At 37.3% G+C, this 14721-nt stretch overlaps 1 protein-coding gene across 1 annotated transcript in view; it reads right to left on the minus strand.

Annotated features, from left to right (window-relative positions):
• LOC103378645 (neural-cadherin) overlaps window positions 1-14721 on the minus strand; it is a 230504-nt gene that overhangs the window by 66450 nt on the left and 149333 nt on the right. Inside the window, exons 26-27 of the mRNA XM_017032353.2 lie at window positions 12992-13269; window positions 4349-4563 (exon numbers count right to left, since the gene is read on the minus strand). Coding sequence (XP_016887842.1) covers window positions 4349-4563; window positions 12992-13269 — 493 coding nt within the window. The remainder of the gene's footprint in view (window positions 1-4348; window positions 4564-12991; window positions 13270-14721) is intronic.

The raw sequence follows: 14721 nt of genomic DNA on the forward strand, positions 1-14721 counted from the left end.
GTGTCGAGGGAGAGGGAAGTCTGGGTGTCCCTGCTCAGACTGTTGGCCCCGCGACCCGGCCCCGGATAAGCGGTTGATGATTGATTGATGGATTGATTGATGGATGGATGGATGTTCACAGTAATTTCCCAGCCTGGGATCAATAAACTTAATCTATCCATCCATCCATCCGTCCGTCCGTCCGTCCGTCCGTCCATCCAGCCATCCATCCATGTATCTATTTATCTATCTTTCTATCTATATTTCTGCCATCATCTGTTGCCAGGGTGAAAGAAATCTGCCCTAAGGTCTCAGTAGTTTGGGTAACCGCAGACAAAAATGAATGGCGATTTGAGTCGATTGGATAATTAAAGAACGCGCATTTGTTAGAATCTAACAAACTTTATCTTGCAACATGCACATATCCGCTGCTTCTGTCGGGTGGACATTTTCAGCCTAATTCAGAATTCAAACTTCAGAATTCAAACTTATGCCATAAAAACGACAGGACAGACTTTACTTTCATCATTATCATGGATGCACTGATCATCTGTACAGCAGAGTACTTGAACTTTTCTTAAGGAAGGGTGTATTCTGTGAACAAATGTTTTGGTGCATTTAGTCTTTTTTTTTTCATTTTTCATAACATGTTGTTTTGATGTATAGTGTGTCACGGCTGTAGCTAAATTTGTCTTTGTGGGTTTGTTGCTTCAGTAATGGTGTTGTTAAGGATACTCGAGGTATCTAGCATGTAACGGCTCATTGTGCTACATTTCTGAATAGTATTGAAGGTTTCCATAGCCATAATGATGTCATTAAGATGTAGACTTACTCAGGCATGATGCCATTGAAGGCCGAGGTGCGAAATACATGGCACACCACTATTGTCTTGATACCATTTTTTTACAAACTGACAGTATTTCAATTTATGTATTTGCCTATACTGAGAACCTATACTGGGAGTTTGAGAGTTTTATTACCCTTGCTTGCCCAACCTGATGCCACCCAGACTTAGGCTTTGAGGACTAGGTGTTATCAAACCTGAGAGCTTTTGGGCTTCTCATATTCATACTCGAGTATGAGTATGAATATGAGAAGTAATAGATTCATACTCGAGTATGAATATGAGAAGTAATAAACCGTTTATTGGTACTGGTATTGGTCCATTTTATATGATAAATAATTTTTGTTAAGGTTAGGCAGGAAATACTCGAAATTAATCCAATACGTAAAACATTATATCCGATTCAGGAAATGTTAGAAGAAAATATAACAACTTATCAATAGAAAATGTTATTTTATGTTTATTATGTAACCAATCTTTATGGCCGCCATTTAGCTGCTTTTACAAAATGTGGAAGTTTAACTTAATTAGTAACACTATTTTTCTTTGTTAGCCTTAAATGTTTTTTTTTTTTTTGCTAATTTGTGTAATGTTTTAAAAAGAATATTCCCATTTATCTTCAGTTTAATTGCTTTTCCTGTTAATCTGAGGTTTTATAACATGCCTTTTTCTTGCTAAAACGTTTGCTTTAAGCACACATTCAACAGTAATTAAACAAAATGAATGGCAGACTAAAAAAAAAAAAAAAAATCTGAGCTACGGCCCTTTAGAAGTGAAGTCTAAGACACATCTGAGCCAACACTTGTCTGTAAAATCACTCCAATTCATGTACAAATATGTGCTGTTCTCCAGGCAGCAGGACTTCACCTCCCACACATATTTGTTTGGCATTGATGGAACAACAACAGCATCTCCTAGGACCGAGAACGAGAGAAAGACGACCAATGACCAGCAGCAGTCGAATTGAAGAAGAGGGAAAAACAGAGGAAAGGGGGAACCAGTCTCCAAGATGAAAACACTAAATATACCAGAGATGTACAACAGAGACACGGTGTTCTTGGTGCTGTTTCTGTGTTGTTCTCCCTTCGCGTGACACCCTCTTTTAAATGTTTTAACAAGCCTTATTCTCTTGAATCGTCGAAACAACAAAAGAAAGGAGATAATGAAAGAGACAAGCTGCCAAGGGCACAGTATATACACAGTTCAGGGCTCATTGTCTTTTAATGGAATTACTCTGTAGACTGTGTAGTCTTAATGTATGTGTGACAGCTTTGGGTCAAACTTTCCTTCCTACTGCCTACTCAGACATGACACCCTGAGGACTTGACTCTGAAAACGCTACGCAAGTTTTCCTCACTAACATCAATCCCGACCTAAGAACTCTGCGATTAATTATTTAATTTAATTTGGATTTCATTTTTTATTTATTTACCTTTTTAAGCGGTTATCTCTGAAGCTCAGAACACTCCACTTAGAGCCAAAAACCTGAGAATTCCACTCCAATTTAAATTCTGACACAAACTGACTTCAATATACTTATCATGAATGAATAGAATGACTTACATAGTAGAAAACCTAGGGGCTAATTTCAGACTGCCCAAATTACTTTAGAGAATTTGACTGTGTTGGGTATGATCAGGATCTCCCCCAAATCCCTGAAGAATTGAGACTCAACTTCACCATTGAAGACTTGACTAGAGAGGTGTAAGAAAATATCGATATGCTGATATGTCGCGATATTTTATTTTACAACACCAGAATGATGATCTACACCCCTGTAGCGATTTTCTTTTATTACTGTAACCCATATGGTTACTAAACCAATATATACCATAAATGTTGTTTCCATAATTAAAGAATTCATAAAATTCTATTTTTTTTTAAATTTCTTTCAAACACCATTCTAAAACCTAATTGTATTCATTTAGAAATGTGAATTAAAGAAAGTGTGGCTGGTAAATGTAAAGTGCACGTAAACTGCAAAATGCAACCATAGAAATATGCCACCTATTTCTATGTAGTAACGATGACACACTTTAGGAAGAAGGTGAAGTGAAAAGAAAGAAAGAAAAAATTGCCTTTTTGTGCCTCAGAGTGATTTTTCCAGAGGTGAGAGATTAAATTGGTGGTATTAAATGTAATACAATATAATTCATAATTCATTCAAAATAATTAAAACTTTATTGATCTCACACTAGAGAAATGATTGCGTTACCAGCTCATTTGGAACAAGCTGCCCCTGGAAGCACCAAGCACGTGGTTCCTCAGGGAATCAAATCCAGAACTCTCTGCTTGCAAGGCAGGAGTACTATACTGGAACCAACGTGTATTAAGGAAAGACGTCTTGATTCTGTGTTGATATGCGATGTTCAAGTCTGTTACCAGACGTGAACTGCAGATGGGTCTTTGTTAAATCAAGGTTGGTAAAGCAAAGCAGAGAGGAAGAAGTACAACTTTCGGTAACCAGAAAAAGAAAAGAAAAAAAAAGTTTTAAATAGGGCTAGCCAATGTTTGTTACATTTAAAAAAACATTTTCAGAACTGAAGAAACCTCTTGGGAGAGTATTTTTTGAGAAAATTTCATGTCCAGTTGCCTAATGGAATACTTCAACCTTCACAGCAATCCTTCGCTAACACCTAATGCCGGTATATATATCGGTTGAGGTAATGTTAGTGCTCCACATTACTAACAGCTAATGCCGGTGTTTAAACCCTGTGATGCTGGTGTTAGCGTTCCCCAGTGCTAACAGCTAATGCCGGTGTATACATCGGTTGAGGTAATGTTAGTGCTCTGCACTACTAACAGCTAATTCTGGTATTTAAAATGGTGATGCTGGTGTTAGCGATCAGCGGTGCTAACAGCTAATGCCGGTTTTTACACCGGTGTCACTTGTTAGTGCTACTTAGTCAAAGATGCCCCATGAGAAACAAAATAAAATAATTCCAAAATAAAAGCCAGTGAGACTATAAAAAAATAAGTGATATTTTTAAAAAACAGCATTAACGCTCTATAAACTAGTTGTTGGCATTATTGAATGAATGAAAAAACACCTCGGCCTGGTTTTAATGGATAATAAAGTTCAAATGCTAGCTCAGGGATGGGCAACACAGCTCCCTTGTGTCATAAATAACACATTAAATAACTGCAAATCGCTATGAGCAGGCAAGCTTGTTAGCCACAGGTAGCTACTAGCCACTTATTGTTATGCCTCATGGCACTTTTTGATGGGGTCATCAATCACATGGCGGTAAACATCCTATAAACTTCGTTCCCACATTTTCCAAGCATGATTTAATTTGGTTTTCATTATCAGAAGAAAGAAACAATTGAAAAAAATAATCGGACTATATCGGACAAATGTTATTGGACATCTTAAATTATTTGATATAAAAGAACATAGACAGAATGACCAAGGATGATGAATTTCAGCAGACTTAACTTGTCAAATTATTTGTACAAAAGACTATATTCAGTTTTCACTCATGCAGACAGAGTTTGATGGGAAAAGTTAAGTCTTTGTCCTACCTATGGCCATGAAGTCCTCGTGGTCCCAGGTCTGTAGCTGAGCTAATGGCCCACTGTAAAGCAGCAGTCCATCAGGGACATCTGTGATGAACTCCAGTGATATATGGCTCTCGAAGCAAGGGATCATAGGAGGGAACCAAGCGTAACCGCTACCATGGAAACTGCGTCTGTTCTGCTGACACTCGGGTCCTTCAAACTGAGCCGGACAGTGACACCTATAAACAGATTTAAAGACATTAACAGGTTACTAGTTCGTTTTGTGTTCATTTTCAAAAGATACATATAATAACTGAAGACTAAAAACTGACCATATGAGGCAGCACTGAGCTCTGAACTCCCTTACCTACAGTGTATGAGAGTTAAAATAACATGTATGGTCTATGGTGAGGTTGCATTGTAATGCATACAGTTACAAAAGTTACGAGTTATTTTCCTTAATAATAATAATAATAATAATAATAATAATAATAATACATAGGCTTATATGGGACATGGGTGAAAAATAAAAACAAAGACAATGAATAATATCCTACAAAAACGATCACTGTTTCAGTTAAGTGAAGCGTGTCCTTCCAATATGTCCATTCCGGTCACGTTTATTCATGTTTTCAGCTTCATTTTCAGCTGACCCTCATGGGTCCACATGGCTCAAACTACATCAACATCCAGGTGTTGAACAACAACTTCCTGAAACCCAAACCTAGAAGTTCAGTTCTATGAAAGTCCAGGTGGACACAACAGCAGACATTGTCCAGGCTTTTTTTTTTTTAAAAAAGTTTTTAAGCAGAAGAAACTGAACTAGGTCCCAGCTTCACTTGTAAAAGCCAACCGTACAAACACTGAAGTCTAGGGATGTAACAAAATACTCAACTCAAGATACAATTTGAGGTTGTTTTTTTTTACTTCAAACAATGCAAATTGTCATGCCTTTGTATCAATTTTTAATCAATTCACAACGCATTGTTCCTTTTGAAGGAACTATTTTTCATTCATATACCTCTTATCAAAGGTGTTTCTACTTTGACTGTGAATTTTGACTTGAGTCTACCCTGATTTCCTCAGCGTCCTGATTTTAATTCCTGTAGCATCTCTTCTTCAAACTCAGTCTCTTCCCTCTTAACTGACATCCTCGTTTCTCTCCTCCCTCTCCTCTGTACTGACATCCTCGTTTCTCTCCTCCCTCTACTCTGTACTGATTTCGGAAAAAAAAAAAGTCACAGAGATGAAGAACCGATGTTTTTCCAAATGTGTGACATTCAGACAGCAGTGTCTGTGTTTCTACAGCTTGACATCTTCACCTGCTTTACTCTTTTTCTGACTTTCTGCAGCCTCTTTTCTCCTTAGAAATAAATCATTCCTCTGCCACTACTTGATTCTGGCTTTTTTTTTTTAATTTTTGTTAAGAAGAAGAATAATGTTTTCCCTGAGCACTTCATCATTTAAACACTGTAAAAACTGAACATTACCTCATACCTCAGTGTCAAAGGAGGTATATTTTATATTCAAATGATTCAAATAAGAGGAAAAGTTTTTCTAGTTTTTATCCTGAGGGAAAATATGCTGTTGTCTTTTACTCAACAATAGCAAAACTAGCTAGTCAATTCATTCCTATTTATTAAGTTGGCTCGATCTGATATTGATCAAAACTTTAGGATCGAACATAGAATAAAATCTCGTCTGATCCGATACCGAAGCCTGAATGCTCAACTTATTTGCGCGAACAATTGCAACATGTGGCATGCTGGAGGAGAAAAGAAAGTATTGGAATAATTTTGGTATAGGCCAGTGGTACTCAATTATTTTCTGTCATGCCCCCCCTTTGGAGACGGAAATGTTTTTACACCCTTAGTGGTAACTTAGTGGACTCGAACCTGAAAACTTCCAGACCCAAGTCCAGATAGATAGACCGATAAATGACACGTAAAAGTCATGCATAAAGGCTAAAATGTCAAAATGCTTTTATCAGTATTAAGTCATGCATAAAGGCTAAAATGCCAAAGTGCTTTTATCAGTATTAACGCCATTTATTGGGGAAACATGGACATTGCAGGGAAAAGGCAGACGTGTAATGATAATATAAAAATAAATTATATAATTTGGAAAAGTTTGGTGGGCCGGATTAAAAAGATGAATGGGCCGCATCCGGCCCCCGGGCCTTAGTTTGCCCATGCCTGTCCTAGACAATGATGTTACGACTGCATAGGTAAGTGACACAGGTACTAATGTACAGTATGTAGGTTCTCTGGGGCTAGAAATGACTGAACTTTCAAATTTTAAAAATCATACACTTTATTCAAATCAATCTTCAGCCAGTTGACAGAAGAAGTTAGAGTCATTCGTTGGCGGCTAATAAAACACAGACTGACAGAAGAGTGTTGAAAAAACGAAAAATGTCAAAAACACTTTCTTTTGTTGTTTTCACGAGATCTGCAGAAATACTGACTAATTTATGATTTTTGTGAAGCTTCTTCATCCCTCACTCAAAACTGTTGACAACGTGATTGACAGTTTAAAGGATTTCAGTGTAAAAATAGACATTTCAGTAAGAAAACTGTGGTTGGGCAATCACTTTCTAGTGGTAACATTTTTGAGCGATAGTTCTGAGCTAAAGTTAATTTCTATGAATAAACAAACTTTAAATGTATACTTTATATCAATGGTAAACTTCCAGCCCAGTGTGGATTTATGTGTGTTTCTTTTTTTTTTTTTTTTTTTAGAAGCTTTTAGGTATACAGTATATACTTTTTGGCCAATATCTAGCTTTTTAAATTCAACTGAATTTAAACTCTTGCAAGGGAACGAGGTTTTTATTTATTTATTTGATTAAATGTTGGCAAATTTACCATTAAAAAATTGAAACTATAGTCCATGAGCATCAGCTATCTCTACAGCTAAGTCTGTTCAACTATCCAAGCAATCAAATAACTCTGATCAATATCTAATTTCTAGTATCTAATAAACCAATTCATCAGACACACAATTTAATGTTTAACATTTCTTTCTGCACTCTTTACTGTGTATTGCTACAGTACGCTGCAAATATGGATTTTAATATGTAGCGGTCTATTTTATTAACTCAAATTATAAACTACTATACATAGTCTAATTTTTTTTTCATAGAAATATCTATTCGCAAACAAATATTTACTTCTACATACTGAACAATGTGCACTAAAGTGTAAATTGTATCAGCTTTAAAATGTTCTTGTTGATCCCTGAAGAATAGAGACTAGACTAGATCTAGTCTAGTTTACGCTATATTTTAGGAATTTTAAAACATTTATTCTGAATTTGGAATCTTGTTTTTTCAGGATATTTTTATGCTACACTTAACATATTTCTTAATATTCTTTACTAATATGTATTATATTTCTTACAATTAGCTGCATTTCAACATTCTTATTTATTAGTCCTATCTATCTATCCAGCCATCTATCTATCCATCTATCCATCCATCCATCTATCCATCCATCTATCTATCCATCCATCTATCCATCCATCCATCCAGTGATCCACTGACTACTTTCTCAGCCAAGTTCTTTTTACTCAGTGATTCCAGTTAAAGAAAATTGAGCGGGAGAATGAACTCGTAAAGAAAACAGCAGCAGAAGCAGAGGAGATGTGTGCACCAAAAGTGCACTCTGGTTTACAGTACATGGAGCACTCAATGTGACCTGTAAAACTACCGCAGGAGTTACAGCTACTGTCATTTATATGCTAATGAAACTAAATGCGTTTGTATTCATTCGATGTGTAAATTCACTTGTCTCTCTTCTCTGTGACATCTGTTCTATTTATAAGCAGAATGTATATGGACCCAGCTTAGTCTGTTAGTTTGTTTCAAGGACCTTAAAGGCCAGAATTTGGTCGCCTCTGGTTAAATAGTCTTCTATTGGTTTCAAGACTTGGATTACATTTGGCCGCTTTACATGATTTGTTCAATTTTCATGACATTGTTAAGGAGCGTCTTATCATCAGAGCTAGAAAGCAATGATTTACATTTACTTAACTGAGTAGTTTTTGTCAGTAAGTAGTTTCAGGAATAGATCATTTTACTTTTACTACATTACATTTTGACTCAATTTTACTTCGCTACATTGGAAAAGAACCCGTTCTGAGTAAACAATGAAATCTGCGCTAACTGAAAGAAAATTGCATGGGCGTGCACTATTCCCATTATTTTAATGTAGCCAGAGAACGTTGACTAAGAGACATACTCTAACCTGTCAGTGGATGATGGCCGGTGCCAAACAAAAAAAAAGCTCCTGTGGAGCAGATGACTCAGAAAGAGAAGGAGATTTCCTTGTTTTTCTGATTCATCTGCTTCACAGGAGCATTAGCCGTATCTCAGCCAAATCTTTGTTTTCAAATGCGAATGCAGCAATAACTTTGTCATGTGATGCAGATCGGCCGTATGACTCATCCTTTTTTTGAATCAAGTAATTTAAAGTAACTAAGTAACTTTTACTCAAAGTAACTTTTAAATCAAGTTCTCTTTTTACTTTCACTCAAGTAGATTTTTAGATGGTACTTTTACTTCTACTTAAGTAGAATTTAAGCAAGTTACCTAATTACATTCTTTTAGTACTTTTTCCACCTCTGCTTGTCGTGAATTTCCTTTTTCTAAGATATATTTTGTCAAACATACATTCAGTCAGTACATGAACTTTAAGGACTAGTAATCACAATGAAATAAAAAACAAGAAACAAAAATAATCCTTGCTCTTACTTCCTTTCATTTTCTTCTGAAAAGTAAAAGCCTAAAAACATTTAGATATTATAAAGACAGTTTTAAAAATCACATCACAGACTTGCTGAGCCCAATTACCTTCAGTACTCGACCAAATTATTTAACCACGTACAAAGAATTGAGAGATTTCTTTTTTTTTTTTTTTACTTTCCTTCTCATTACGTTGTGAAGACTAAAGAAGCGGGGCCTTTATTTCATCACAATGTTCAATTCCGGCAGCATATTTTCAGCTGAGACGGTGATAAAAGCTTGTCTTTTAATTTAATTGGTTGCAAAGAGGCCTTCAGTCGCTCTGCTGAAGATCTGAGCCAGTGGAAAGGCTTCGTTACTGAGTTAAAGAGGGTCACAACGTCTCCTCTGTCAGGGAAAAAAAAAACTCCAAACCATTTATTTCATCATCATCTTCACACTTAAAAGGATTTGTGGACACGCTCTTGCTCAACCTTTGGCCTTGTTTACAGAAAGAATTTTATGTTAACGACGACGTTCTTTCTCTGCCTGGGATTTTAAATAGTAGCTGACAGAAAACTTGACAGTTAACACAGCCTAGATTTTTTTCCCCCCCTCCAAACGAGGCTAAATAAAGGTTTTTATTCTATTTTCACAACATCAAGAGGAAATCTCGAGATGCACAGATAAGAGACTAAAGGATCCACACGCCAGACTTTTTTATAGTAGAAACATTCGATCCTAATGAACCTAATAGTGCCTCGCACCATGAAGATTATACTGCAAGAAACATGCCTAGCTACTTTAATCTTCATGTTGTCCTTTGGGTCTAGGTGACCCGGTGGCTGATAATATTCCTTTGCGTGCGTGTGTGTGTGTGTGTGTGTGTTTGTGCATACTCCTGTACTTCATTGCTTGTGCCAACCTTTAGGCAGGGCATACACTGTGCAATTTTAGCCCCTTTTTGACCCGATTTTTGAGACGCACGACCTGGCAACGCTCGGCCCAATTTCATGTTTGTCGGGCGTCTTTTTCAGTACAGTGTACAGGGGGTAATGAGGACCAATTATCTGTTCCCGAACTACCGTTGGAGGGTCGGAAGAATTTTTTCTGACAATTTTGATCAGCCGACAATTTCTTTCGCACAGTGGAAGCAGAGCCCCAGGCCGAGCATTTCTCCCTCAGTGCGCCTACGTAGCTGTAGCTGGTAAAACGTGAACATTTACTGGCCACTAACTGGAGGACAAAAAAGTTAACGTTGTACCCTGATTAAAACTGTTGTTAGTGACTTGTAACGGTCAAAACGGAGATAACTGTAATTCTAGCGTAGCGTTTGTTATCAAGATAAAAGTAGACTCGTCCAATTCCTGCCTTTCATTTGCTGAGCCATCTCCGAGTCCAGATTTGCTGGCGCCTCTTTTTTTTAGAACTTTCAGCGCACAGTAGCGCAGCAATCAATAGGGCAGCCTTCTTCTTTTTGTCTAGCATGTTGCTTATAACCGGCATCGGAGCTTTCACATAAATCTTTATCGACAGCTGTCAATACACAGGACAGTCAGCAGGGGGCGACGGGCCGTTTTCACCCGCACAGTGTGAGCTCTCTGGTCGTGTTCGATGATCAGACCGTACAGTGTGAGTACATAAATCGTGAGATGATTACTCGTACAGGGTGTGATAGTATCAACGACAAGTTTTTCAAAAATCGTACAGTGTATGCCTGGCCTTACTCTTTTTCTGGGACAAGATGCAAACCCGTTGCGGGGACGCTGGGTGTGTACAAAATGCAAAGGACAACAGGGAGGTTTAAATAAGGGAGGAGGAATTTTCACGTTTACGCCAGTAAAGTGAATCAAATCTGTAAAAAAAAAACAAAAACAAAGGGATGCTGGGTGTGTACAAAATGCAAAAGAAAACAGGGAGGGGGGAATTTTCAAGTGAATCAAATCTGTAAAAAAAAAATTACAACGCAATAGTACATAAGGGAAGACCAGAAGAGCGTTTCTAATTTCAGAAATGACAAGGATTTAAACAAGCCTGTGTAAAATGCGGTCCATTAGATTTTTGTTATTTTCATTAATATGACACGGTGCGACAATAATTCACAATTTTTCCAGTCGAGACCTAATTCAATTCAAGGGCACTTGCCCTTTACACTGACATCGTTCCCATTTTTGGAGGTTTTCGTACTGTCAGATTCTCCACGTGATCTCAGCCTACGGTTTTTGTTCGTGTCTGTGTTCAACAATAAAAATGCCTGACTCCCAGCACATTATCCTTTAATTAACACAAGTGTTAATTAAATCAACTCCAACCCTCCTAATGTGACCTCTCTCTATCTGACTGTAGCTTCCAGCACATTAACATTTACATTTAAAAGCCCTCACTGATGAGGATGTGTTTCAGAGGCTCAGCAGCTGTTCACAGCTGTAACTGGAGCCTCACTTTCCCTCCAGCATGAATAAAAAATATTAAATGCAAACGGCTTTTTAATTCCAGCTCATCTACAGCCCTGGCTGAAAAGCTTTACACACGGCTGTTAATGAGCAGAAGTGTCTGTGAATAGGGCTGGGAGTTTAAATTAGGAGCTGGGCTTCATGGGATTATTAGAGCATTTTGCTGTATTTAATATTTTTTTTTTTTTTTAGCATATACATATTTAAATCAGCATCTTCATTTGAGTCGCGTCCCAACTATAATCATTAGCAGTAGAATAACGAAAACATTACAGTGGGAGCACTAAATACGAGTTTAATCCGTTCCACTTGTATGCCAGAAATATACTATTAATTAATTAAATTTAAATTCCCCATCTAACCATCAAAAACATAGATATAAACATATAGTTTGATATTATAGAATAATAATTAAGAAAACATAATTATATTATAATATACTAATACATAATATATATATTATTTATATTACTGTTATAAAAATGGGACTGCCTTTTTTATTTATTTTTTTATTTTATTTTATTAAACACCAAATGTTAATCTTAACGACAGTCACGATGTTGATGATGTAGCAGTAATGAGTGATCATTACTGCTACATCATTAACATCGCTACTATCGTCATCGTCAGCATCACCAACAGCTCGGTTGAGCACTCATAACTAGATGTTTTCCTCGTATCACGAGGGGAAGTTGCTTACTCGTAACTTGGAAAACTCTTATTTCGGAGAGCTCGTATCTCGAAGCCCCACTGTATTTTTTTTTTTTGTGAAAAATGTTTGCTCATATTTTTAAGGAATTGACCTGGTTTAATTACATTTTGAAAAAAGAGGTGATTTACCGGAGTGCCATAAACTAACCACTGGAGGCAGTAGTGGACCAGCAGCTCTTCTGTCACTAGAGCTCAAATAGTTCGAATAGTTGGCTAGTTTGAATACTTACCTCATTTTCACCTCAATGTTTATATTAGGGATGGCTCAATATAACTTTTCTTCTTACTTCAGATACAACTACCAATACAAAAACTTTACAAAAACTCTACCCATTCCTATATCAAGCCGATACCTTATTTTCTCCTCCAGAATGCTGACATGTTGCGCAAAAATAAGTTAAGCATTTAGGCTTAGGTATGGGATGTTTTTTTTTGTTTTTTTTTTATGTCCAGTCTCAACATAATATATATATTATTTATATTATATTTATATTACCATCAGATCGAGCCATTCTTAGTTTGTATGCTGTTAAAAAATATTGGAAATCTTTACAAATTACTTCTTTTACAGAACTTAGAGAACTTAGAGAATATGTATGAGCACCCCTTACACACAGACAGTTAATTTTGTGATCAATAAAACCTATACAGAGCCAATGTTTAGCTGCATCTAATTTTCATCAGCAGGATCACATGACCACATGTACTTATGAAAAAACTAATGGTTAAGACTGAACCTGTAAACTGTAGCCAGGAATGTCAGGTTAATTTCCCTCCTACCTGTATCCGTGCTGTGTGTCCACACACACTCCGCCATTGAAGCAGGGGTTTCTGGGATACGATGCACAAGACTGATGTGATTGTTCTCGACCCGTGCAAGAACAGACAGCTGTAGACTCAACAGTGATGGATACCAGACTCATCGACCCACAATCCACCACTGTGGGCGTGTCGCGCACGTTCAACACCGTACTGCAGCCTCCGGAACCAGAGCACTCAGAGCTTGGGCACTCATCCACCTGGACATGGGAAACACTGACCTGCAAAAAGGACTGAAGCTGAGAGAGAGAGAGACAGAGAGAGAGAGAAAACCAACATGGTTTTATATAAGCTTTTTGTTTGTTTGTCAAGAAAGGTTTCTAAAAGTTAAACTTGTAAGGTATGATTACCATAGCTATGTTATTTTTTTTTAGCATTTTAACCAAGCAATAAGAAATAATTAAGACACACAAAAACCCTTTATAAGGAGTCAGTCAACATCATTAACTATCATGTTCATATCACTTTTTCACATTTTAATGGACAGTTCTATGGACACTGAGCTCCTCTAAACACATGAAACCTCATTCATCTAAAAGACATCCTGATCCTGTGGAGGCTACAGTGAATGATCAGGATCATTTTCAGTTAACAGCATCCCCCACTTCTTCCCCCCTTCTGCCTGTATAACATGATGTTTAACTCTCATCGCCTGCTGCATTAACTCTGTCCCCAGCCATGCTCAGCTCTGCTGGCCTCCACATTAGCGTTACCCCTGACCTCATCAGGGCAAAATGAAACATAACACACAACAGGAGTCACATCCATATTGTGTCTACTGCGCACATGACTCCATGGCGGGTAGTTCTGTGAAAAAGACATTTTGGATGTTAAATGTTTTACTTATAAGGTTGACCTTCCCAGTGGAAAAGGTTCCTATGGGTAAATGTACTCAAAGCAACGCAACCTGGAACAAAGCTCCTGGGGGCAGAGGTAATACTAAAGGGGGATGGTTTGGGTGTTTGATGTGTTACTGGTCAAGGTGCCATACAACTTGTTAGACACCACTCGGCAGGGCACTTGACTAACCTACAAACTCAAGCTCACCTTGACTGATAAAAAGGCTTTGAATAAGGACACATTAAAAATCAATGACAACTGGGACATCAGTGGGACACAGCAGTTCTTTTGCCCTGAGCACCAAGTTCAAAAATGTAAGTGACTTCAATGTTCCTTGGAGTTTTCTTAGTAACCCAAACTAACCACAGGAGGCAGCAACACAACACGCAGCTGCTGGTTTTTAGACTCACATTACTGACCAGTGGACATGTGACGGGTGAGGGGTGGGAATCTGCGATTCCATAATGAAACAATTATTAATGCATTGCTAATATTATACAGTATATATATCTTTTTCACAACACCCTTTTTATCTCATTGAATAAGCATTTATCACTTGTAATTTAAAAAAAAAACAGTGCTTTTATGAGCATATAGAAGAGTTACATTTACTTCCATTATATTTTATGAAAACTAATGAAAAGACACAATGACAATGCAGTTTGCACAGAACCAAAAGTTCTAGATTCAACAGGTATCTTGAATCCCAAAAATGAAAATATGTCTGTATGTAAATGTAAACAAAGTGTGTGCAATACACAGGTTTTCTGATGAAACTGAAATAGTTGAACGTATCAACAAGGGTGATGGGGCGGGGTAAGAATGTCTCTGTCACATGGTGTGGTGGCAGA

Source organism: Cynoglossus semilaevis, chromosome 5 (genome assembly GCF_000523025.1).
Source record: "Cynoglossus semilaevis isolate Cse_v1.0 chromosome 5, Cse_v1.0, whole genome shotgun sequence".
Lineage (NCBI taxonomy): Eukaryota > Metazoa > Chordata > Actinopteri > Pleuronectiformes > Cynoglossidae > Cynoglossus > Cynoglossus semilaevis.